This window comes from Lissotriton helveticus, chromosome 5_1, assembly GCF_964261635.1.
Source record: "Lissotriton helveticus chromosome 5_1, aLisHel1.1, whole genome shotgun sequence".
NCBI classification, from domain to species: Eukaryota; Metazoa; Chordata; class Amphibia; order Caudata; family Salamandridae; genus Lissotriton; species Lissotriton helveticus.
The window spans coordinates 2023625220-2023652635 of record NC_136065.1 but is presented as its reverse complement, the minus strand read 5'-3'; the positions used below and the strand labels follow the sequence as shown (position 1 = coordinate 2023652635).

Here is a 27416-nt window from a genome sequence, read left to right as displayed (position 1 = left end):
GGTGCGGCGTATATATGCATCACGTTGTAAAGCCCTGCGCCATCAGGGGGCGTTCCGGCGCAAGGGAGGGCGTACCTGCGCAGGAACGAATCCTAAAAGTGGCTGAGGGAAATCTACAAGATGTCAATCAGTCACTTTTAGGACAATGATGCATGACTCAAACCCTGCGCGCTTGAAGCCGACGTACGGCTTGATGCAGCATTGGGGAGATAGGGTACCCCAGAGCATTGCTGGAGCTGCGCCATCGTTGGCACGCAACTCCAGCAATGCGCCGCCTTTACGGCACAGATGCGTAAGGCTTCTGTGACATTTTGGGCCAATGGGTGGTGGTGGCATGGCACACAATTACTGCCGCACCCCTGCTACTTTGCAGGGATGCGCCGGTAATTGAAAATATGACCCTTAGTGTCTAGCATTACGCAGTTCTTATCTTTACACTACACTCATACATAATTTCTCAGGCCAATGAAATGAACACAAAATACAAAACAAATAAGCATAGTAGCAAGCAAGGCTGCTGAGAAGGAGAGCAGTGCACCTGAAATGCATAGAAGATTTTGAAATGTAATTTACCTACAATGTAATCGGCAGCATTATTGCTCTTGGTAAAGAACAAAGATTTGCAAATGACAGAGCCGAATAAAACAGAGTAGTGATGAATAGCTACTACTACTCACCAAGCCCGGGGACCTCTACGCCGAGCGCGTCCAGCAAGTCCCGCTCCCGGTCCATGACATCTGTCCAGCGGTGGGTGGCCTGGTTATATGTGCGCCGGACCCCAGAGAGCTTAAACATGGCCCGGCACACCTTCTCCCACCGCTTCCGGCGCTCCCGGATGCCATAGCCGGTTGCGATCTTGCCGCCTCCCAGGATCGTCTTGGGGAGGCGGCGCTGGACGTGGAAGATGAGTGCGGCCACCTCCTCCGCGCTAAAGATCTCCCGTGGCACCACTTGCTCCCCCCTCAAACGCCCGCACGGGAGCCGGTCACGGGGTGCGGGACCCTTCCCCTTCTCAGGGTGCTTCCCGGCTCCCTTTACCATGGTCTGGGCAGAAATAAAGTTAAATGATAAAGAAGAAATAGAATAGTGAAGAAGAAAAGAAAAGAGTTTAAAAAAGTAGTTTAAAAGTAACTAAAAGCAGCAGAAAACACAAAAATATAGAGCTAGAAAAATAGAGGGATAGATTAATAAGTAAAATAGATCAAATAAACTTCAAACAAGCAAAGGATGGCAGAGATTCAGAGAGGATACAGAAAGCATGCCCAGAACCATAGCAATGAATGAGAAACAAGATGGCCGCGCCCGTTCCCGACCGCGTGGGTAAGTTCGCGCGAGATTTTCCTCGCGAGCACGCGCAAAATTGTACTAGCGAGCAGCACAGTTTGCGAGATTACACATAGCGGCCGGAAACGGAATTACGTCACGCAAACAAGATGGCCGCGCCCGTGTACGACCGCTAGGGTAACTTGGCAAACGTATAGCTACAAGCGCCTCGCGAACACGCACAAAATCACGCGAACATACACGTCGCAAAGAAAAACTTAGTGTATTCGCAAGCATTCGCGGCTTCCGAAATCGATCTCGCACGGATTCGCGCCCCAAAAAACGCGCGAAATTGCAGAAAAAACGATTTTTGCTAAACTGAAAGCAATGAGCAGGTGCAAAAGTTCAAACTTAACATTAGTAACATTCACTCTAGTGCTTCCTGAGGGGCCCCTCCAGAGTTTGCAACTATTCTATGACCCTGCTATGACCCAAACAGCAGGCTCATAGAATAGCTACAAGTAGACCATAAAGGTCCTGGGAAAAAAAATTGCACTGCAACAGAAAGCAAATTACAGATAAGGAAGGAAGCAGGTGCCAGCCAGACTGGAACTTTCAAAATAACTGACACATTAATCAACCCCAAATTAATTCATGGCAATTGAAGTAGGGGAGGTGTGCTTGCTTTTTTCAACCCCCATAAACTACAGTGATAAACAAACCTAATGGGTGGCAGTGAGGATGTACCAGAGGGTGGCATGGGTGTCCCAGAGGGTGGCAGTGGTGAAACAGAGGGTGCTGTGAACCTGTGATGATAAACCAGACGTAGAAACAACATAGTCGCGGCCGTTGCGAGCCGAAAAGTAAGTTCGCAATTGCGAAATTGTCCCAAAATCCGCGCGAACGCTCGCCAACACAAAAAACGGGGAAATCCACAAATCCGCGAGAGTTCGCGTATTCTCGCGGATTGCGAATCCGTAAATACGCAAATTCGCGTACGCGAGATCCGCTAGATCCGCCCATGCTTATTGCTCAGTTGCATAAAGTTCTTTTAGTTTTTGGCGGATCGCCACGGATGCTGCTTCACCTTTAATATTAGCTAATATTATAGCTGAGACCTGATTGAAATCTTTAAGTAATTTCATACCCAGATTCAAAGCAGGCTCTGCCCCATATTCATTTTGAATCTGTTTCAGGACATCTGGTATTACCGCCATAGACGGAACACCATGTGTTTTTGTGGATATTGCAGCAAAGACTGTACCCCAAATGTCACAGTCCTCCAGGTGTGGTGCGATCCCCATTGGTAAACAGATTGTTAGAATCCTGTGTTTCTCATGAGGTGTACTATCAGGAAATACTGCCTCGATTTGAGTAATTTTTTGAGCTAACCAGAATGGAATTTGTTCCCGTTTTGCAGGTAATTTACTAAAGACCGATAGTCTGTGGTGTTATTTTATTTGTGTTCCACTGATAAGGGGTGTGCTGTGGAATCCTTATAGCAGGTTGGACTGTTAGAGTCCGCATGACATATTGAACCAATTGTCTATGTATTTTTATTAGTTGTTTTAGCTGAGCTAATAGTTCTGGACCTGTCATTCCTTCAATGGCAGGATGTGGTGTATAGCTGGCTAGTACCGGCCATGTTGCTCCTGGTCTACCTAGTGGAACGAGCCTGGTAATGTGATTTTGATGTTGTAGGGCGCCTTTAAACCAGAGCACATGCTCTTGGTATGTTAATGGAATTTCAATATCCTCAAAAGGAGTGTATTATGCTGGAGGTTCCTCTATCTTGTAGAAGTGGAACACATGTGTTAATGGATTTGTTTTTGGGAAGATAATCCATGAATAGAATACCTCTGTCTGTCGATATTCATGTGTCTCTAAGACAAAAATTACCCTACCACCTCTTGATGATAGGCCATTTGTTATAAGCTTTATAGTGATGGTTTTCCTTAAATTTTCCGGGATGATTATAGCATCCGCGTAGTCTTCATTAAAACCTGTAATGTCAAAACCTGGTCGGGCTGCTGCAGCTCCACCGGTTTCTTTGTTGTTGCCGTTAAGCGACATTGTTTAATGAAAGTTTGCAGTGCAAGTTTCAAGGAAACAAAGATAAGGTGCACAATATTTTGGAACACTTTATCCTTCAACGTTGAACAAACCAAAAACTAATACATAGGATTTTTTGTCCTACTCAGTTATGGCGGATATTCTATCCTTTCACCCACTCCATTTTACAGGAAAAAGGGGTCTCTGTGAAAAGCACGACTGAGTTACTCTAGTATCTAGCGTTAATTCAGTGCCTTACCAAACGTTGGGCGCCATTTAGTGTAGTTGCTATATTCCCAATAGGCTCTGCGCATTGGAATAATATATCCTATAGATGTGACGTAGGACTTATGTCGACTAGGTCTCTATCGAATATATTAAACTTAATTGTGAGTGCCAGCTAGCTCAGAGGTCACTAGAAACTTTCTCGAATAAACAAGAAGGGATTCGTTTCTGACAACCGCATAAACATGACAACTTTGTTTCCCCAAGATAAAACATATCTTCAGAGTCGTGGAAACAATAGATAGATAGTTTACTCAGTCAATCGGGCATGATTCGTTTCATTAGAGGAGCAGAGAAATAGAGAGACGGGCATTTTCAATAAAAGTATTTATTGAACAGTCTTCTTTCTCATGCAAAAGAAATTAACTGCTACAATCGTAATAATGGGTGTAAAGTATAATGCATACAGCAAGAAGAGTATTATGAAATTATACTGTAAAAGCATGGTATAGTTTCTAAGCCATAAAATACATGCACAAATAATAAAGACTAAAAGTACTCAACTGGTGCTTCTAAAATACGCCTACCCCAATGTACCTAACCTAAGTCTAGTACGAGGGAAGAAGTAAGTGTGGTGTAGCATAGGTTTAGTTTCTTTGCCAAGAATCTATCCAAGATTTCTCTTAGGGTCTAATCAGCTCCATACCTTGGTTTAGAATAATGGAGGTCTGGTATCTCTGTCTCGGGACTCGATTTCCCAACACCCCACAAGCAGAGCTTGGAAACACAGGAGCTGGATTTCTCGGCAAGAGAAAAGACAGCGTCTTTCTCAGTGCATCAGCTGGAGGGTTGTCTTCCTTCGGCACTTGCTGTTGCGAGCTGCGTCGGGTAAGTAGATAGTCGAACTGCTCCAAACCACCGTTTGTTTGCTAGGGCAAGTGTGGTCATATTTATACCTTGAAGGTGCCGAGTTTGACGTAAAGTTGGACATAATAACGTCATCAAAGAATCTCTGTTCTTTGAAAACTCCATGAGTTCTTGGACAAATCAATATTCAAGCAAGGGGGAAGTCCCTGACTGCTGAAGCCGAGTTTTCCAAGAAATCGTTGTGGCTTTTTGGAACTAGTGGAAGTTGCCATGCCTGTATTTGGACTGCATGGGCTATGTGTAAATATGGTTATGATTTCTATGCCTATATAAGGACAAGGTGATTTATACCTATAATTGGGAAAATTACACAAGGGTCCTAGAATGCTAAACAACACTTTACAGTAAGTAGGTCTAATTACAGTTCAGCCAGTTTATCCTCAAGCCGTCTAAGGCTGTCACAGTTTGGTACCCGCACAAATAATTTACAGGGATAGACCCCCTCTCCTCACAGCGTTTGCACGGAGATAGGGACCTCTGCTTGAGCTCAGTTGTGGGCTCCAAAGTTGGAGTGGGATTGGCATAGATGGAGGCAAGGATCTAAGAAGGAGGTTGAGGAGACAAGTGGGGGCCCACTGGTAGTATTTTGTGCCATAGATGTAGAGCAGGATGCTGCAGTAGGACTAGGAGAGTTCAGGGGAAAGGGAGGCCCTAATGTAGTACCCTTTGCAATAGGTATAGAGGAAGGGGAGGAGGGCGGGCGTAGGGGATTCAGAGGAAGGGTGCTGGGGGTTAAAGTTGTGTGCAGGGATGGAGAAACAATCAGATTCGGGTTACTGGTGTTGGTAGACATAGTCAGATTGGGGTTACTGGGATTAGGAGATAAGAAGCCTGTAGTTTCTGGGTGGTGTTGGGAAAGTTAAACTCAGTCGTGTTGCGGTCAGTATCAGAGTGCATCAACAAAAGAGAGGTGGGGGAAGGTGTTGCCAGAATGGAGAGATTGCGATGACCTAAATTTACATTGGTATTAGGGTTATTAAGTGAATTTTTCATTTTATTTAAAATATTGTCATACCAATTCAAGTACAAGTTGGAGGCTTGAATGAGGATGTTGCCATTACTGTAGAGGGAGATGGTCAGTTCCGCTTTGAGGATACGAGATGGAGTTGTGTTAATGCAGAAACCGTGTGAGGTTTTACAAATGGCTTTGGAAAGGAGCTTATCCATAACATTCTTCTCCACTGGGCTCTTCTGGAAGTGCAGAAGATAAGGTCTGTCACCCCTATGCCCTTGGATGCACATAGGTAAGTATCAGAGATGAGGGTTTCAGTGTATCGTTTAAGTATATTGTGTTTAAAGGTTTTAGCTGCCTTCTTCAAGAGGTTGGGAGGGTAAGTAATCTTGGAAGTATTAGTGCCTACCTATGTCAGGCCATTAGAGAAATGAGTAGATGGTTGCACCATGGTAGGAAGTTGAATTGATCGATCCAAGCAGAAGCCTAGAGCCTAGTAACAGCCAGGAGGATTGCAAACAGGCTTAGTTTAAGTGTGCCTGGGGCCAAGGCCAACCTTTCTAACAACGACCGGACAGAAAGTGGCTCAAATGTGACTGGTGCATTTTGTCTGAAGCCAATATACTAGACAGTGAAGTGTCCCGCCTTTCTGATCGTATATTTAACATTGGTCTGGAGTTGAAGGGACCATACACAACAAAGAAGAAGAAAGCGGTGACCTGTCAAAACTCCCTTGACTGGAGCCCTGTGAAAGGAGAGGCTCCTTCCCAGAAGGGGGCAGTGTTTAAACAAATCTCAGATTCGTCTCCAAGGCCCAAGCAGCAAGAGTGACTCAGACCTCCCGGGTTCCCTCCCACTTGTAAACAGTCCCCGTAATACGGCCCTCAGGGGACCAGCAGGCTCTCCAGGTGTGGCATCGGATCGCCAATTGTGTCTTTCACCTCCTCCCCACAAATTATATCTTTCACCTCCTCACGTCTACCATCTCCTCGAACCAGGGGCGCAGGAGGTCTCCAACTCACCAGACCAACAGGACCTGGGACTCTGCTCCGCTGCTCGGCTGCTTTGCTGTTAAGTGCCACTTTAGATAAAAATAGCTGCATATTTGGTGCTCACAGGGATAGTGTAATTTGCATGGTTTGGCATCATATCAGCCTTTTGGATTGAACATTGGGAATTTTTTATTGCATGCCCTGTGGTGTTGCAAGAGCATACTTTTTCTGGTTTAGTTTAGCAGGTCTTTTCCTGGTTGTATCTGGTAAGCTAGCCCATAGCACAAAGATGCTACAATACTGCAAAAGGAACAATCATGGGTAGCGCACAGCAGAAAGGCACTACAGTACAGCAAATGTTACAATGTCATGGCTAGCACACAGCCAAAGATGCTACAGTAATGCAAATGGAATAATGCCGTGTCTAGCACACAGAGCAAAGATGCTACAGTTTTGCAAATGGATCAATGCCAAGGCTAGCACACAAGGGAAATACGCTACAGTGCGACAAATGGAACAATGCAATGGCTAGTACACAGGGCAAATATGCTAGAGTGCTACAAATGGAACAAGGTCATGGTTAGCACATAGCACAAAGATGCTACAATGCTGCAAATGGATCAATGCCATGGCTAGAACACAGAGCAAAGATGCTACAGTGGTGCAAATGGTTCAATATAAATACAAAATATATCCCAGTGTCTATGAACAAAGAAAAAGAAAGAAGAACGGAAAGGACTCAACAAAGCTCTCGATTCCTACAACCAACATGCCTGGTGATTAGCTTCATCATTTGGGTATCCTTTTGTAAAAGTTGACATATTTGTACAGGATCGGATTTAACAAATAGCCGTCCTCACAAGTGGACCACTTGTGAGGACGGCTATTTGTTAAAACCGATCCTGTACACTGTTTTTAATCATTGATCGCAGCATACACTAAAATTCATAGTATGTCTGCGCATCAATTTTAGTTTCTGATTACACTGGGTTTGCACTGCACTTATTATTTAGTTCCCATACACTTTTTTGACATTCAAGAGCTCCGAAATCTATGGAGCAAATATGTCAACTTTTACAAAAGGATACCCAAATGATGAAGCTAATCACCAGGCATGGTGAGTGATGGGAATCCATACATATAGATTCTATGTTGGTTGTAGGAATCGAGAGCTTTGTTGAGTCCTTTCCGTTCTTCTTTCTTTTTCTTTGTTCATAGACACTGGGATATATTTTGTATTTATATGTTCACCAGGGCCGCATATCCCGGTCTGTCTTTATAAACCTGGCCTCCGACTCTATCTAAACTTTTGTGTGTTTTGTAAATGGATCAATGCCATGGCTATCTCACAGCACAAACACTACAGTACTTCAAACAGAACAATGCCATGGCGAGCACAAAGCTCAAAAATACAACAGTAGTTTGGGAGTCGCTTGGACAGCCAACATGGTTGACGAGCGTTCACGCTGTAATCTGAAATTAATCCGTCACTCATCCTGTTCAGAGGAGCCGGTTTGCTGAAGAATTTGATCCAGGCTGTGTGGTGAGTGCTGTTTCCTGGTGTTTGGCTGCCGTAGAGCCGGAACAGGCGCTCCACACCATGCGGATGCTGAGGGAGAGACGGGAGCCAGGACCTGAGCAGACAGCCTCCGTCTGGGCCCACCGTTCGCGGAGCAGCGATGGAGCCGGGGGCTTGGTTCCGGCCCTAGAGGTGAGCGGACTGGCGGGCTTGGGGGGGACCCTGGGGCATCTAGTGCCTTCCACCCGACATCCTGAGACCGTGATGGGCCTGCGAGCAGAGGAGGCATACCCATCCCCCTGGAATGCTGCTGTTTGCCCTAGGAGACCTCCGGCCGGGGATTCCTTGCTGTGCCCTGGCTGTTTCAGAGGACCCAGTGGCCCCCAAGACCCTGAGTGCTGCCCGGCGAAGGCACCTCATACATCCAAGGCCGGGGGTTCCATATTGGTCACAGCCGCAGCCTACATATAGACCCTGCAGGCGAGGGGGCCTAGAACCTCGTCCCAGCCGCCACACTTCCCCCGCACTCTAAATCTGTGGGGGCAGATTAAGTGGCAGTCGAGGAGGCATGTGTCGATGGCAAGGCCACCTGCACGGTGTTGTTTACCACCAATAGCAAAGCTTGTGAGACTGGCTGAGAGACTGGAAGAGAAGGGTGTTATACCCCTTCATCAACTGGGGCGCAGTGAGGCCCCCCTACTTTTTTGTAATCACTTTTGAGGCGGTGGGGTGTGTGCGACCGCCGGGGCCTCTGCAGCAACGCGAAGACCCAAGGTTTGACATCCTGTGGGGAGCGCTGTCGGCCGGGCGAGTCTGGTCCCCTTATGTGGCAACATGGCGGGTGGTCATGGGCTGCGGAAGCTACTGAGCTAGGCTCCGTGCGGCTTGTGGCCCAGGACCTGCCTGAATCCGTGAGCACCCACTGTCGGTGCTTCCCCGCTGTGAGCTTGGTACTGCCCTTACAGCTCTTCCTGGAAGGAGCCATACCCCCCGTGCCAGCGTGGACACGAATCCGGCACTTGAATTCTCAGAGGACCCCTGCTTCTACTCCCCTACACCAATCGCTATGGGCAGGGATAAACCTGGTGAAGCTGGCCCCAAGCAGGGCACCCTGGATTACTTCTCTACAACTGTCGAGGTGCCACTGGAGGCGATGGGGCTGGCACAATACCAGACTATGCAGCCCTCCTATCGGCGATCAATGACGCCAGGGTTAAATTGTCTGCCAAAATTAGCGCAATTCCTGCACCAGGATCTTAGAAAAGCAGTAGACCGCATCACAGAAGCAGAGGCACGGGTATTGACTGTGGAGGAGTCGGTGACCACCCTCCAGAAAAAGGTCAATAATCTAACTGTGGTCTCGCAGGAACTAGCCTCTAGAGTAGAAGATGCAGAAGTCTGTGCACGGCGCAATAACCTGTGTTTTGTGGGCCTGCCAGAGGGATGTGAAGGATCCGCCATGACCCGCTCTATTGCCCACAGATCTTATGCCGAAGGAACTGTTATCCACATGTTTTGTCGTGGAGCGGGCCCACCGGGCACTGACTAAGAAACCACCCCCGGGCGCAAGAATCCTAGACCAGTGATCGCAAAGTTATTGAACTATGCAGACCAAGATGCTATCTTGCAGTTTTCCAGGGCACATAAAGAGAAGTTCCAAAACAACTTGAGGCCCATAATGATTTTTCCTGACTACACGCGCCTGGTCCAAAAGCAATGCCAGTCTTTCGTGGCAGCGAAGCGTAGGTTACGAGACCTCAATTTGCAATATATGCTTTTATACCCAGCTAGGATGCGAGACATATTCAGTTCTAAGTTATTCTTCTTCGACACACCAGAAGCAGTTTTCGCATGGACAGACAAACACACTCACCACAAGCCGCATACGCCACCACCGCAAGCATCAGACTTCTCCCGGGGCTCGCAACGGAAAAGACCTTGTAGGACCAAATCAAAGAGACGGCATAGATCCGGTTCAGACAGACGATCCTCCTGTCCAGAACGCACCTACTGAGTCATCCAGTAATACATCTAGCGGCAAATCATGTTAGCCGTGGATTGCTCTTTACTGGGACTAGCCTGTTCTTCATTGTCCTCTGAACGGGCGTGGATCCCCAGCCTTAGGGCGGCCAGGACCTGGACATTCCTATCTCCCCTTGTTAATGTTATGTGGGTGGGTTGGGTTTCCCCTGTTGGGGGCCTGGTGTGCTCTACACCGCGACAGATGCTCCTTGTTTCTGGCAGTATCGGGAGTAGGTGGGGGCATACTCAGGGAACTCAGTTTCATTGTTATTTTACATGTAGAATTCCTATTTAGATTCTGATGCTATCCTTTCAGTGACTTCATGGATACGGGAAGATGGTACAGACTATACATCCATGTGGGGACCGTACAGTGGTTTCCTGGAATGTCAGGGGTCTTCTCAATAAAACTGAATGGGGTGCGGTTTTACGCCAGGCCAAAAGATATGGGGATGACATTCTACTCCTAAAATAAACCCATCTCCTTGGTACTAAAACCCCATGCCTGGCTAGATTTGGGTACCATTTATATACCCCTCAGGATCTATCAGGGGGTCACAGGGAGCAGCAATTCTGATACATCAAAGAGTCTCTTTCCAACACACAAACCGTTGGGTAGATCCAGGGGGCAGATTTGCTATTGTCACGGGTACACTTTATGGTGAACATGTCACCATAGGTAGTATTTATGCTTCCCCTCCACTAGGGGTGACCTTTGTTGACAGGATTTACAGGCTTTGAGGGGAACTGCCGGAGGGCCTAACCCTCCTGAGTGGGGACTGGAATGACACCATGGGTCCAGTAGATAGACAGTGCAGTACGGACCCCCACCCTCCAGGGGGTCCTTCTAAACTGAATTTGTTGGTGTCCACTTTAGGCTGGGCAGACATCTGGCACGAATACCACCCCACAGAATGCAGATACACATTTATGTCCGCGGTACATGGTTTACATTCCAGATTAGATCATTTATTTACACTTCGCATATTTATACATAGATTTTTACAGGTCACTCACCTCCCCAGAGCGCTCTCGGATCACTTCCCGATTACTCTTAAATTCCATACCTGTTCCCGTAGACCCCCCTTTAGGTGGCGAATGTTTTAATGGAACCTTCGAAACCCGGACTATCAAGACATGCTGCATGCTGCAATATCCAAATATCTAGACATTATTGCTGCTTCTGCCCCGACTCAGGGAATCCTATGGGAGGCCCTAAAGCCCGCCATTCGTGGAGCAGAAATGAGCTATCACACCAAAGAGAAATGTGAGCGACAAGAACAACTGGCAGACCTAGAGTCACGCCAGGCGTCCCTGGCGAAGCAACTCAACCGGGACTCCAGCCTCTCTCTCTAGCGCAATTTGTTACAAGTGCAACAAACGATATCTAATGGGTGAAGCCAAAGAGATTTGTGAGGCGTCGTAACATCGGATATACCAATGGGGTGATAAGTCGAGTATAATGCTCCACAGGATAAGCCAAGTAGACAAATCCCCCGCTGCAGTCCCTACCATACGTGATGCTGATGGGGTCTTATGCTCATCGCCGGACCAGGTGGCTCGGGAATTAGCATGGCATTTCTCCTCACTATACAAGTGTCACTAGCAGCTCTCCCAGGCCTAAATGGAAGAATTCCTTATTGATATCCCACATGGACCACAGGCGAGACCAACCAGTGGCCCCCATTACCATAGACGAGCTGAGCGGGGTCTTGCATGCTGTACGCCCAGGGCTGGTCCCCGACCCAGTATGTGCCTTATGGAGTTCCTCAGGCTGAATGACATGTATCAGGCCCTCACTTGCTGGCAGCCATACATGATGCCCAAGAACAATGTATATTACGACGGGATTGGCTTCATGCGGAGATAGTCTTATTCCTTAAACTGGGTCCCTTCATCATTCCGCTATATCTCTCACATCAACTTTGAACCTAAACTATTAGGGAAGGTCCAGGCTGATTGCCTACGAACATGTGTGTCGGACTTAATTCTCCCGGACTAATCGTGCTTTATGCCTCATCGGGCTACACGCCACAACATACGAAGAGTACATAATGCCATAGTGATGGCCCAGAGTTGGGACACCCGGCAGCTATACTAGTAGCTGACATAGACAAAGCATTCGATTTGCTCAGCTGGGTCTATCTATTCAACAAGGCAGCTGTTGCACACAAGTTTTTAAATATATGGGCATCTTTGTGTCGCCATGCCCTAACATCTCGTGGGCAAAAAATATCAACCCACTACTTACAAGTCTAAATAGCGAAATGACAATATGGTCCCCCCATCCACTCTCACTATATGGAGGGTCCACCATCTTTAAGATGGTTTCTCTACCTAGAATTCTCTACAGACTACAAAACTTCCCTTACCAAATTCTGCCATCCTGGTTCACACAAGTAAATGCCATAAACAATACATTTCTCTGGAACGGAGGGGCGATAAGGGTAGCACTACACACCTGTGTACAGCTCACATACTGTGGAGGTATTGCGGCAGCAGATATCTAAGCATACTATGTGGCCTCTCATCTATTGATAATAAACGAATGATGGTACAACTCCCCAAATGACCTGGCTTTTGCACTAGTACACGCAGCAATGGAAACCTAGATATTTTACCCCCAGCGAGTAGAGTGGTGATTTAGCTCTGGAGGAATACGCTCAGACAGATGGGGTGGTCCGGGACCCTAACCCAGACAACTCCTTTGTGCATGGTGCATACCTCCGTCCGGTGGCGGTTCTGAGGGGATTCTGTGGGTGAGACTTACAGCCTGATTCAATAAGCCGAATTGCGCTCGCAAAGGGCCAGATTCTGAGAATCTGGCCCATTGCGAGCGCAATGTTTGCATTTGGGATTCATCATCCCAAATGCAAAATTCGGTAATTGCTAATTCGCTAAATTGCGAGGAATTACATTTAAGGAATCTCTATTTGAGATTCCTTAAATGCAATTCATAAACCATTTTTAAATTGCTAATTCGCAATTTCGGGCCGCTATTTACCGAGAGGTCAGACCTCTCGGTAAATAGCAAAAACTTAGAAAAATGCTTTTAAAAGCATTTTTCTAAGTTGCATGTTGCACACACACATGTCCTTTGGACATGTGTGTGCGCAACACCTGTTTCAATTTACATTTAAGGGGTGCTACAGGGTGTCCTTTGGACACCCCTGGCACCCTTTCAATCGTTATCTTATTTGCGAGTAGCAAATTGCTAATCGCAAATAAGGAATACTCCCCATTCATTCCTATGGGCCTTTTGGCCCATAGGAATGAATGGGGAGTTATTCCTTATTTGCGATTAGCAATTTGCTACTCGCAAATAAGGAATGTGTAGGAATCGCTATTTATTTAGCAATTCCTACATGAATACCGTTTTGCGAGTCCTTAATAGCGATTCGCTATGAGTCGCTATTAGGGGCTCGCAAAACGGCCCGTTGATGAATAAGGCTGTTAGTAGGGACATCCACCCTGGGGGATGTAATGCGGGGCACTACATTGAAATCTTTTCAACAATTATAAGTAGACTCCCAACTACATAGGATACAATTTTACACATATCTCCAAATACGCCATGCCTTGAGCCCCTTGATTCATGCTTTAGAGACCCTACCGGAATTTCACCCTCTTGAGGGTCGGCTACTGATGGGGGATCTGGGCTTATATAAAATCAGGCAAATATATCAAACATTAATGACTCATACACGGATGACACTTGACAAAACTAGAAGAGCGTGGCAAGAAGATATCTCTGACTTGACGGAGGATGACTGGGCTGAGGCCATTGCCAGCCCTCGGGCGGTGCTGTGTCCACACGATACCTCATTATACAGTTGAAGTATTTACACCGCGCATACTACACACAGGCCGGACTCTGGAAGTTGGTTGTTATGCTTAAGATGTGAGAGGGAGGATGGGGCATTTTTGCATACAGTCTGGAGCTGCACTGTGTTGCAACCACTTTGGTGCAAGGTATCGTATTGTCTAAGGAATGTATTTTTTTTGGAACTCCCACCTGACCCACGACTCTTCCTCTTGAACAGTACCGACGAGATAGGGTGAAATAAGTACAAACAACATCTGCTCTTCTTGGTCCTCACTATCGCCAAGCGTGATATTGCCCAGCTGTGGAAGGGGCTTCCCCCCGACTATACGCAAATGGAAGGCCGAGCTAGACAGATATATGAGTGCAGAGATTGCGGTGTTTCTGGCCCGTGGCTGCCCCCAAAAACCTAGGAAAATTTGGACCCGCTGGGCGACGTATCATGGGATAGGTCTTCCCCCTCTACCATCTTCAGACCCCTGATAGAAATTACTACTTATGCACACATCCACTGACCAAATCATTCCATACTATGTAATAGCCCATCATTCTATGAATGTATCCTTTGTACAATTACTGGAATCTAGTACAGTCTGCATTTTGTTATGTTGTGTAACCTGCATGTTCCGCAGTCATTGCAATTGTTTAAAAACATCAGTACTCATGATTTTTCTTATTTCTTACAGGTACTTGTAGGGCTACGTCCCAAATTTCATCGGAATAACCAAATAAAATGTGTTAAAAAAAAAGAAAATACAACAGTACTGGAAATAGAATAAAGCTAAGGTCAAAGGTCAGGGAGCCTCTACATGCCAGTTATGACATAAGTGAGAACAAATGGAATCAGCCTATTGATTGGCACAGGCTGTGTGTGGAGGTTTTATCTGAAAATTTGAACATCGTCTACTTAATGTGTTATTTACTCATTTGTTCTACGGTAACATCATGACTCTGAACAGTGTTCTCACATCACCATCATACCTCTAGTTTCCTTTCAACTACTGCTGCAGCCACCATCAGTAGGACCACAAACAACAGAAACACGTACAGGTCAAAGCACCCTCAATAGTGTTGTGCAAAATATAGCATTTTGCTCCTCAAGTGGCTGGTAAGACATTGGTTTGTGCCACTGGTGCATGGATGCCTAAAGTTCTCACTTTTAGGGAATGCCGGTGATTTTGTTCTGTTCTGAAACGCACATTATCTCAGAGCACACAGGACGTTTGTGCCCGCTGCCTAACAAGCCTAGAAAGGTATCATAATACTGAATGGCTGACCTGAACTGCCAATCCAACATTCACAGTCTGCTTTAATTCTACCACACAGGTAATTCTTTGATGTAGGGGTGGTGAGTACAAGAGGCATTGTCTGATGTTTTGTGTCAGACATCCAAGAGTGCCATTGTATATAACATTACTCCCCGTACCCAAATTAAAATAAACAAACAATGTGTGCTTCTGCAAAATGGGAGAGGAACTCAGTTACTTTTGTATCATTCAATGTTTAAGAAACAAATCTGAAATAGATTCCCAGTGACAGTAAAAATAGACACTCCAGAGACCAGACATTATTTGAACATTTCTTAAGGTAGAAACCTTGTACGCATCAAATCACGTTTTCTACAATGCCTGTTCAAATTATCATAATATCATCACCAATCTTCTCCAATCAATCTTCACTTTTGCACCATGGCAACAGATGTGCTGTTGTGATTACTGTATAGTGCCTATTTATGTCTCTTCTAGTTCTGTCTTTTCACTACTTTCAAAGGCTTCTATTTCTTTTTAATAAAAGGGAAGCCCTTATACATTTGCAGACATGTGCAGAGATGTTGGTATCATGTGAGATTACTCTTATTGCACAGTTCCTAAGAATTTAGTAGAACTGTGTATTAGGTCCACAAAATTGAACAATATTGAGATGAGTCTGCCCATATCATGAGTAAATATTGAACTCGCTAGCTCACAGTGGAGCATCTAACCTCCTAAACCTCAAGAGTTATAAATGCAGTTGGCATCCTTGAACATGACAACCCTTATTCCCAAGGGATTTGTGGAAACAGATCTAAGCCTGTGACGAGGAGGAGGACATAGATGGCTCTACTTCATTGCCCTTCCCATCTTCATACATGCCAGGAGAAGGCTTTTTGATCCCTCCACAGGCCCCCTGGGACGCCTGCAATTTTAAGGCCATGATGGACAACAAGTTGAACCAATCCCCAGGATATTTGGTCCTCAAGACCCCGGAGGATTAGACAGAGGGCGGTCCATTGGCGTAAGAGCGAGATGCAAGGCAGGAGACACTGAAAGCGTGGAGAAGAAGACTCTCAGACAGATGCAGTCTCAGCTGGTCTAAGGGAAGGGGAAGCTGCCCCTGACGTCGTAGGAGTGCCAGAAGAGCACCAGACTCACAAGCCACTTCACCACCCTCCTAGAGGAGCGTGGCTGACTGAGATATATGCTTGTGTGGGGACGAGTGGGAGGTTGGGGTTGTGAAAAGGTGAATACGATTATCTCCCTTGTAGAAATCTCCCTCGCCTCAGTCACACTATGCTTTCTTCATAACTGAGATGACAATGTGAGCAATTTTTACAATCGCATAGAAGATTGTTTTCCTTTTATGTTTGGGCCATTGCACGATGCCGCCTAAACCTCTGGTTGAATATTGGTTTAAATTAAGGGTGGGCGGCCAGCTACGCTCCGTGCACGGAGTGCACGTAGTACCGTCTCCTACGCATTTTGCGTAGCGGGCGTAGCCAGGCGGCACTACGCACGCTCCGCAGACGGTGCGTAGCCGGCCCCCACCCGCCTCCCTCCCGCCCTCCCTAAATACTTAAATAAAAGGATAGTAAGCTTTTAAAAACACTTACCTTGTCTGCCGCGTCACCGGGGCTCCCTCTCGCCGTCCCGCGATTCGCGCCGCCATTTCAGATACTAATATGCATGCGCGGGCGGCCGCGCATGCGCATTTCTCATTAGAAATGCGCATGCGCGGGCGCCCGCGCATGCGCATTAGTATCTGAATCGGTGGCGGCGCGAATCGCGGGACGGCGAGAGGGAGCCCCGGGGACGCGGCAGACAAGGTAAGTGTTTTTAAAAACTTTCTATCCTTTTATTTAAGTATTTAGGGAGGGCGGGAGGGAGGCGGGCGGCGCGTAGTGGGGCTACGCGGAGTGCACGGGTGGGCGTAGTTCTGTGCCCACTTCGCGTAGCTCCGCGGAGCCCCACTCCGCACACTACGCCCAGGGTTAGTTTAAATGAAGCCTTGAGAATTAACCAGGTTCTCAGATTTACATGGCTTGCAGTAGCCAACCTGGGCCCTTCGTGATGGGTCAAGGATGTTTATTTTAAGGGGGTGACCTCCCTCACAAAAAGGCTTCCTCCAAGTTCAATCCAATTTACATATGAGCACTTACCTTTGGTTCTCTCTTCATTCATTTGGAGCGTACTCATTGGTGGTCCTGGCGTTCCTGCACAAGTAAAACAAAGAAGAAGAGAATAACTACTTATCATACTACTCCTGTGTCTTCTTATTCCAACAATAAAAAAGCATGTGAGAAAGAGAAAAATAGCCTCCAGACTCTTATATCATGACAGTCTAAGTTTATTACGCATTGCTCTCAGCCCCAAGGTGAAAAACCCTTTCATTTGTCACTTTTGGATGCCCAAAAGAGACTATAATACATTTTCATATGTTTATTCAAAATATCTAATTTCTTGTAATTAAATATGAACTGTGATAATTAGACAGGTAAAATACATTGTTGTTATAATCATTAGAATAATGAAAACCACAAACTATCCAAGCATGATAATTGTTCCTAATATTAATCCTATCTATTACTACTGAGAGTGTTGTGGGAATACTCTGCTGCCAGAACCAGTTAGAATGATCTAACCACATACCTTGGTGTAATGTCTCAGGAAGGAAGATTCAGTGCATCAACTAATGCACTCTGTGTGAGTGTGTAAGCCTGCACTAAGCATGGGCGTAAAATCCGTTCCGCTCGCGGAATTTGCGAATTTTTGACAAATTTGCGTTCCGCGAATCGCGCAAATTTGTCAAAAAATTTGCAATTCGCAGGCTTGCGGATTTTTTTGCTTGATCGCGAGACTTTTTGTCCGCGAGCACGCAAAAACGGACACGAACACGCAATTGCACAACGCGAGCATGCAACTAGCCCATGTACGACTGCATGAGTAACCTCGGGGTAGCAGCGCTGAAAAAATCCCGCGAACACGAAAAAGCCCCGCAAACACGCAAAAAAAATCACAAATTCGCGGATTTCGCGGACAGCGAATTCGCAAATGTCGCCCATCCTTAGCCTGCACCCATCTTATGCAGCTATGTTCCTTCTAAGAATGAATGTGAGGGCTTGTGGGCTGTATCTCATTCACTGCTCCCTGCAGCATTCATGATAACTCTGGTGTGAATTGCCTCTCACCAAATTAAAAACAGACACGTTTTAAAGAATAAAATGTCAGCCTGGTCTCATTCTGCCAGAGGGGTAAAAAAACCTCTTTATATAGTCTGGATAAATAGAATTGTCTCCTACAAACACATAATAAAGCAAGGACACTGCGTTCTAGTGTCTGTGTCCCTGGAACAGTCCAGACCACAGAAAAACAAATCATATCAAACATTAATGCGTGCAAGGCATATTCTTGAGATAGTGAACAACATGTACAAACCATCATCTTAAAAAGATGCTAAGTTAAAAGAAAAACTCAAATGGAGATACAATCCTTGAACATTATCTTGGCTGACATGTGTTATTGTTTTCATTTACAGAAGATACAATAGTATCATGGAGGCACACCGTAGTAGCTGACATTCTTTTATTATTTTAAGTTATAGACGAATATAATCAAAAAGTGATTTGAGATGGCACCTTTTATCACCATGTTGTTTAGTCCTGTTGGTACTTTAAAGTCTGCAAGATAAGATAAAATCAGCCATCATATACTAAAGAAAAACTGGTATCTAACCATAATTTAGAGTGATTGCACTAAGACTCTCAAGCCAGATGTAATGGCGGTTAGTATTCACACAGTTGCATTGAAGAGTAATATCCTTCAGCCTAGTGCAATTTTTTAATTTCCCTGACAACACTGTGATAGAGAATAGCTCAGTTGCTAAATGTATCGCTGTGCGATCCATCTTAAGTATTCCAAAACACAGACTTTTTATTGCTTTTATAACATTTAGCATGGTGCCTGGAAATAGCTTTAGATTGTTAGGATGTTAAGAACTCCATTTCTCTAAGGATATCAATATCAATACACTATTTGGAAGAACAGCAGTAAGTTAGCTTTGAGGACAGCATTAAAATGTAATGTGAGGATTATACAAGAGTTAGGTTTCATTCATGGGCTTGAACAAGATTATATCAAGACATTGAAAAGGCATGGGTCTTCCAATTTTGAGGTAGTTATGTTATTATGCTGATGCCTGTAAGAGGGAAGAAGAGTGGAGGAGTGTTATCTCAGACTTCGGGGCCTGGACTTTTTGCCTGGGCACACAGCACTTTTAAGTTCTGACATGTCTCGCAGCTTGGGACACTTGTATGATGAGATGATAGTAGAGGAGTGGGTGCCCATATTGAAGGCCCAGACTATTTTGCCTGGGAGGAAGGGCACACAGTGCTCTGAAGCACTTGACATGCCCTGCAGGGTAGTTGACAAGGAGGACACGCCCAGGTTGTGCCCGGTAGAAAACCATTCCAAGACAGGGTCCGCTTTTGCCTGTCATCACCCAGAAGAGGCAGGCTGGGCCACCTCTCGTGGCTAAATATAAAGCCTCTCCGCAGGACCATAGGTGATTGCAGATTGCAGAGAAACCTCTGTGACGGTACTGGCCTTTAGCATGGCCGTTATCCCATTTTCCTTACTTATTAGCTTGATTGAGACTTTAGAATTTCCTTTACCAGTGTTGTTTGCTTGTAGAAAGGTTTGCCTGCCACCTAGGGACAATGCAGGAATTAAAAATGCTGTAGTAAAGCTAAAGGCACCACCGTACTATATGGCACCACTCTGGGTGGTGAGTCATCTCCTAAGAAATTGACCTGTCAGAAAGAAGGCTGTCCCATGACCAAGGAGAACTATTGGCTAATATTCTAACTAACTCACCTCGACACCTCATCGGTGCATCCAGCAAAGCAGTGACTATTCATTGTGCATTAGCAGAGAGAGACACCACCAGGAGGGCCACGATCCCTACACAGGATACGAATGACCTTGGCTCCTTACACGCTAGTGAAGGAGGTCCCTCTGCCAAAAGGAAGCAACAGTCTAAGCATGATTGTGGTGATAAAACCAGTGCCCCCAGAAATTTCAATAACAATGTCCCGCCCAAAATCATTCTGAACTGGAACCTCTTTCGGGCAATGGGGAAGATAGGGTAGACACCAACAACACCTTATTGGGACCTGTTATTTTGGCAGATAAAAGTCCAAAGTGTCACCCACTTGGTGGAAAACCTAGCAAGCTTGGATGAAGTGATCTTAAAATGGATCAATTGCAATAATGTTGCCTTCATGAGCACTAGGGTGGAGCAGATGGAGGTAATAATAACTGTCACCATAATGGCAGACCCTAATGGGATGCATGCCCAAGGGTACACAACTACTGGGCCAACTGTTTTGCAACTAATTTCATAGGCAGGACCCAAGTTATTGTGGGTAGACAGAATCAACAGGCTATGAAGTCACGGAATATTGCCCCTGAATTTTAACAACGAAGGTCGTCCTGGGAAAAATGATGTCACTATCTGCCCCACCTTAATCTCCCTCAGAATATAGACTCTAAGTGGCAGTTTTGACAAATGTTCCTTCCCTGCCTTTATCCAGGGTGGGATTTGATTGTGAACCTAAAAACAAGATGTGTCATTGGCCAAACAAAAATTCTGATTTCAGTATCTCAGAGTATAACAATGTGCTCTTTATTGGGAGAGTCGACTGGCCCGGATCTCTTACTAAACAATTTAAGTGGTACTGTGGTTATTAACTGTAGGTACCCAAGAATTAGCCAGTTGGTTAATTTTCCGTAGCAATCAAAATGACCACTGAAATATTTTGAAAAATAGTATCACCATTTTGCCATTAGGCTTCATTTTAGAGATCTTTCCTGTAAACCAGTTGCTGGGCTCCCATTGTCTCCCCGGCACCCATTCATGCATCCCTATACCCATCAGATTTAGTCTTCTCATGGCTTTAGAGGCTCTAGATCGACTGCCTACCACCTGTACTTCACATACAGGAATAGTTAGCCCAGCCAAGAATCGCAGCATTTCTGAAGTGTCAATGCATAGGGAGGCTCACTCCGAGGTCCTACTAGCCAAAGATTCACAGACTCACTTGGTATGCTTCAATATTGCTGGCATAAGTACAAAGCTGTCAGAGCATAACTGTTTTAATTATAGCTCATAATTTGATATTATAAATCTCCGGAAACCTGGTCCTTGGCGGACATTGTTGGAGATGGCGTTAAAACTTTCTCTATACCGACTACTCATTCTGCTGGGGGTAGAGCCTGGAGATTTTTGGCCATCGTGGTTGGCATTTCTAAGCTGTTCAATGTTTTACCATTTGCCGGCAACCATCCTGGAATCCAAATTCTATGGGTAGTTCTTCCGCATAGGTTTATTTTATGTCTTAAACATGGCCATAATGTAGTGGAATTGGGCTGCCAAATCGATGTTTTGTTCTATGTGTGTAATAATGCAACTCAGTGTGATTCTTTTTTGGCAACTGATATACCCTGCTTGTCTAGATAGTAGATCTGGGCGGCCCAAGCTATTACGCAGTTTACTTACCTTTGACCTCCATATTCTGGATGAAATACTGGGTACTCCTCAGCACAAATGTATATTTTTGTTGGCTGGAGATAAGGAACTACTACTGTTAACATATTTATCACTGAGGGTTTGGATGAGTGTGGTGTACCAGTAAAAGTAGGTTCAGTGACCACAATCCCAACTATTTATTTCTCTGCCTGCTTGTTAGTTCTCACCCTTCTATATGTAAAGGTAAGACTGACATAGCCCCTAAAGGTAAGAGACTTAAGCTTATGTGGCAGGTTGCAAATATCAAAACGTTGTTAACCCTCAATGTAGGAACTAATCTTAGGCTCAAGTCTACCCTATCTGGCCCAGCTAAACATGTTATACAGGTCATCTGGACAATGTTTGTGTTTTGCTCTAAACTGTAGCCATAGGAGCAAGACTTTCATTGCCTAAATAAGGTTCAGGGTCTAAACGGGATCTAATCAAAAGGAAGCAGGCACTCAAGAAGCGAACATGAGAAACACTGATAAGTACCTACAAATCAAAGGGATGCAAGGGGGTTCTGGAACATTGTGAATGGCAGCAAACCAAGGTCTGTTAAAACTGACAGGTTTTTACTACATTTGGTTTGGGCTCTATCAGGAGTAATCTTTTTTTTTTCTTACTTTATTTATATTTTACAGATGTATACATTTTTGGGAAACATTTTCAATAACACATAGTTGGCAGGAACGTGCTAACATCTCCCACTGTTGCATATACCAATCTAATCAATATATTACGTACACACAACATAGTTAGACATGGTTGATGTATATCGTTGAGGGGGTCAGAGCACCTTGTTAATCCATGTGGTATGCAACACAGGTCATGCCGGGCATCGTGATCCAGCTAACATGTAGTAAAACGGATTAGTCTAACTGCAAGTGAGTGTGGGATCTGCTGTGTCCAAATTGACAGTAGCATGTTGGTAAAGATATTTGGTAAATGGGTCCTAGATTTTGTGGGGACGATTCACTGAAGGCATAAGGGTCCAAAACGTAGTCAGCTGTGCTTGTCAATGTGAGACAACAGCAAACCACACTTTCATTGTTGGCTCTGTTCTGCGGCCCCAGTGCATCGCCACCCTGCGCCTGGCCAGGAGCAACAACATTGCAACTAGTTGTCGGGTGTGTGTCCAAGGTCTACTTAGCATATCCCAGTAGACACATCCAGAGGTCTGATAGTAAAGAGTATCCCATGGTGATGCTGACAATCTCACAAATAGAGCATCAGTACTCCGCCGCCGTCGTGCAGGTCCAGGTCTGATGCACACATGTGGCCTCCGGCACAGAGCATCACAAGCATCTTGCATCACTAGCCAGGCCTATCCTGTGTGAGTATGCTGGGGTGCGATACCTTCCATGTAGATTTTAAAAGGAATCAGTCACCGTCATTAGTTATGGGAGAGGCAATTTGACCACAGCAATAAAGCAATTGCTCAGCTGATATATCCAGGCCTCTATCTAGTCTCCAGGCTTGGTGGGCCCTCAAGGTATCCAGCGTGGAGGCAGGCAGAGTCAGGGAATAAGGTTGGGTAATGAGTTTGCGCAGCAATGTGGTTGTATGGACATATTCCAATGCTGTGGTGAACTGAGGAGGGGCAGAAAACATGCTATTTGCATTTCTACAAGTCGCCCTGATTTGATAGTATAATAGTGTGTCAAGTAATGTGACCTCACGCTCTGCGCTAATAGTGAATGGGTGGAGAAGCTGGCCATCTGAGTAAAAGTTAGCAAATAATTTGATGTTCAATACTCCAGCGCATCGGGCTGTGCCACTATCTTGTAGTGTGGGGAAGGTGGGATTCCCTGCCAATGTAGCAGATGGCACATATAGCTTGGTGGCGCCGGTTTGTCTGCGGATGCCTTCCCATGTACATGCACACACTCCAGTGTGTTGATTTCGTCCTTGGGTGCTTTATACTGCTGGAACAAGGCCGTTTTTAGCACCATGGGGATGCCTGGTTGCCCACTACCGCCAGTTGCAGCTGAAGCAGTGTAAGGTGTAGCCAGAAATGCAGAAAGCTCATTCAGACACAGAGGGTGTAAAGCTTTATGTCCGGTGTGCCCAGTCCACCACGTGCTGAGGGTATTGTAAGGATTTCATAAGATACCCTCAGCTACTGGCCAGCCCGCGCTAGAACAATCCTGTCAGAGCGCAGTCTTTTAAAAAAACAGTGCAGTGAAGGGAAGCGGGACATTGACAAATAAGTGTAACATTTTCGGTAGGACCACCATTTTTGCTATCGCTATGCGCCCAGCCTATTAACTGCACATCCATAATTTACTCTCCACAGTTCCTCCAGGTTCCTGCACAGCCATATGCCCAAGTATTTACTCAGCTCAGATGCCCATTTTAGTTGGTATTCCATTTGGTATGGGCGCACGGCTTCAGTGAGCTGAAAGAGTATTGATTTGCTCCAGTTAACCTGAATGCCAGAGTAGCCTACAACGCGGATCCCTTCCCTTGTCATAGGTTCTAGGTTCTTGTGTGGCTCACAAATGTATAGGGTAATATCATCGGCATACATAGACACCACTAGTCCTCGGGCATTAAAGCCAATACCCAGCTGGAGCTGGCGCAGCCTAGCTGCCAATGGCTCCATTGCCAGCGCCAGCAGAGAGAGGGGACCTCCCTGCCTAGTGCCCCATGTTATTTCAATGGGGTCCGAGATACGGGTGTTTATTTGAATGCAAACAAGGGGAAGGGTATATAATAATCAGATTTGTTTTTATTAAAACTTTAGCTGAAGCCCGGGTGTCTAAGATGGGGGAAGAGGAATGTCCATTTGGGGGAATCAAACATTTTTGTGGCGTCAAGGAGAGCTTCTACCGCTGGCAGGGAGGGATGAATATGATGCATGATGAAGAATATCATGTGAAGAATATGCAACATGGCCCTCCCTTGTATGAACCCAGACTGGTCGGGCCTGACTGGTTTGAGTTTGGTTATAATAATTGCCTCTCTAATGGTTGGGGGAAGTAGCCCACTGACAGTGAGTCATGATACATCTCGATAAGATGTGGGATAAGTATAGTGGCGTATTCTTTATGAAAAGCAAGTGTGAGCCTATCGACGAAAGGGCCCTTATCCCAGGCAGCTGGCCATGATCTGGGCATCAAGGTATTCCCTGTGTCCAAGGTCTAGCCAGAGTAGTTCGATTTGAATTTGAATTTAAAAACACTTGTAGAGCGCACTTTTACCTGGCGGTTTCTTGGCGCTAGGACTTTTGAACCCGGATAGCAGCTATGAGGAAACTAGGCAGGGAAGGCTTGCAGGAAGACATAGGTTTTTAAGGTCTTGCAAAAATCATGATAAAGTGAGATGGAGCGAACGTTGGGGGGGAGAGAGTTCCAGAAAGTGGGACCGAGGACCGCAAACTTCACCCCCCATCCTCATCTTCCTGAAACGTGGGACAGAGAGGAGGGATTAAGAAGAGGAGCGAAGCTCTCTGGCAGGTACGCAGCTGGAAATTGCTGAGTTTATGAAGGCTGGGGCAGTTCCAGCTCGGGCCTGGAACGCAGTACAGCCCAGTTTGAAAAGAGCCCTCTCCCTAATAGGCAACCAGTGCAAGTGGTGGCATGGTGGAACTTAGGGAGGCCATAAATAAGGCGTGCCGCTTGGTTCTGTACCAGCTGTAGGCGTCGGAGGGCATAAGCTGGGACGCCATTATACAGGATGTTGCCGTAGTCTAGCCAAGATAGAACCATAGCCATCATGATGAGTTTAAGGGCGGGAACAGAAAAGATTTCGATAGAATCAAAATAGTGTTGCAGTGTTTCCTGGTTGCACATCGTCCCAGCAAAGTAGAGCTGGGTGAAGAAGGAGGACATGACTGTAGGCAACTCTGCGGGGATGTAACTACTTTGCCATTAATGTCTATTAGTTCGTACATGTATGTAGAGGTGTGTGGCTTACGGAGCAGTCTTGCCAGTGTCCTGCCAGGGCGGTCATTTTCCCCATATCATCGGACATGTACCTCACTCCCCAGGGATTCTACCTCCATCTCTGCCTCAGTTTGATATTCGTAGAGTCAGGTTCTGTTGGTAGCCAGTGTGGCCAGTTTGGGAACGTGGTTGTGTGACTGCTCCAGCTGTTTATTTTCAGCCTCTAGTCTCCACAGGATTCTCCTAACTGCCTTTAGCACTTTGGTTTTCTTGGCAATGCATGAGATACAGATTACCACCTTTAATGCGTCCCATAGTAAGGAGGGTGAACGTACTGATCCGACATTTGAGGCAAAATAGTCTATAATGTCCATCCGGATCTCTTCTCTAAACGCCACATCTCACAGTGGATGCAGGAGTAGTCACCACGAAAACATCGGTGGTACATTCTGTGGGATCTGGAGAACCAAGCGCACTGGAGAGTGGTCAGAAAGAGTGCATGGCAAATGCTCAACTGATGTGGTTCATGTAGACACATCCTAGATAAAAACCAGAGGTTGATACTGGACCAGGAACTGTGAAAAGAGGAGAAGCAAGTGCTGTCATGCTTGGTGAGGTATATGTGGTGCCAGATGTACGTGTTGTCAGTGATGAGTATGTTTATGGCCTCTACAGATTGCAGGTGTTTCAGTCTGGTGCCAGAGCGATCTGAGTGTCCCTGCAGTGCAACGTTAAAGTCGCTACCCCACAACACCGACGAGGAGCTATAATCTGATATCTGTCTCCAGGCATTAAGAAAAAAGTCAGGGTCGTCCATGTTTGGCCCATTAATGGCTACCATAATCATTGGTTGTGCATATAGTGTACCTACCCAAACAACATATCATCGTCTTTGTTTATGAGGGAATTTGTACTGCACCATGGCAACCCTTTCATGAGTAGAATGGTGACACCTCGGGCAGAGCTAGAGTAAACTGAGGAATAGGATTTTCTGCATCAACGGGCTCAGAGGTGAGCCGTGCTGCTAGCAGACAAGTGTGCCTCCTGTAGGAAACAAACATCTACGCTGGGCACACAGGGTATGTGTTTATTGGTCAGGATTTACAGTGATCAAGATCCCGCACATTCCATGTTAAATATGTTATGTTTGCTATTTTGGCAGTTGGTTAGCACGCATGTCACGTTGTGTCCTAATGCTTATCACATGTGGTTGTGTGTAATATTTTGAGTGTTAGTGTAGCTTCCCAGTATATGTGTTGCTTCAGAACATGACCTGCATAAACAAAGAAGAGAGAACATCCGCATGCACAATATCCCACCACCCACCCCCATTCAAAACCCCACAACCCTTCCTGGTGAAGGGTAGCTGCGGTCCCTTAACTTTACCCCAACCTCCTATTCTAATCCCTCCAAGCAGGTTGAGATATTTCTCCCCTTCCCCCAAACCAAATTTCCCCAACCAGTAAACATAACAGGTGCACAAGGGAATCATCCCATGGGGCCATGGATACGCCAGGCGGACACCCCTGACTAGAAGCCAGGGTGGCCGAGCAGTATTTTGATGACCAGACGTCTTACTACACGCCGACACTCCTTTGCGGCCTTTACTCTCTATAAACTATTAAAACTTGAACTATTCATACCATGGAACAATGACGATTTCTTCGTTCCGTAAAATCACCTGAACCTTCCTGTGTGAAGATTAAGAAGAAGCTTTGCTTTATAAAGAACTTTGATCAAGCCCTGAAGAAGTCCGATTTTAATCATCATTTGTGAATAAAAGAATCTTTTCTGACGAAGAAACTTGACTTTGGAATTCTTGGGAGAACAGCGATAAGAATAATTGAAGTTTGTGAATATATATTGCTGAAATTGCATTGACACTGTATTAACATTTGATGAGTGCGGGGTCACTTTTGTGCAAATTTGT

The 27416-nt window shown here is 45.7% G+C and overlaps 1 protein-coding gene across 1 annotated transcript in view; it reads right to left on the bottom strand.

The window, feature by feature from the left end:
• LOC144752849 (uncharacterized) overlaps nt 1-27416 on the bottom strand; it is a 785061-nt gene that overhangs the window by 103429 nt on the left and 654216 nt on the right. The window contains exon 13 of the mRNA XM_078640687.1: nt 17191-17244. Within this exon, the coding sequence (XP_078496813.1) occupies nt 17191-17244 (54 nt within the window). The remainder of the gene's footprint in view (nt 1-17190; nt 17245-27416) is intronic.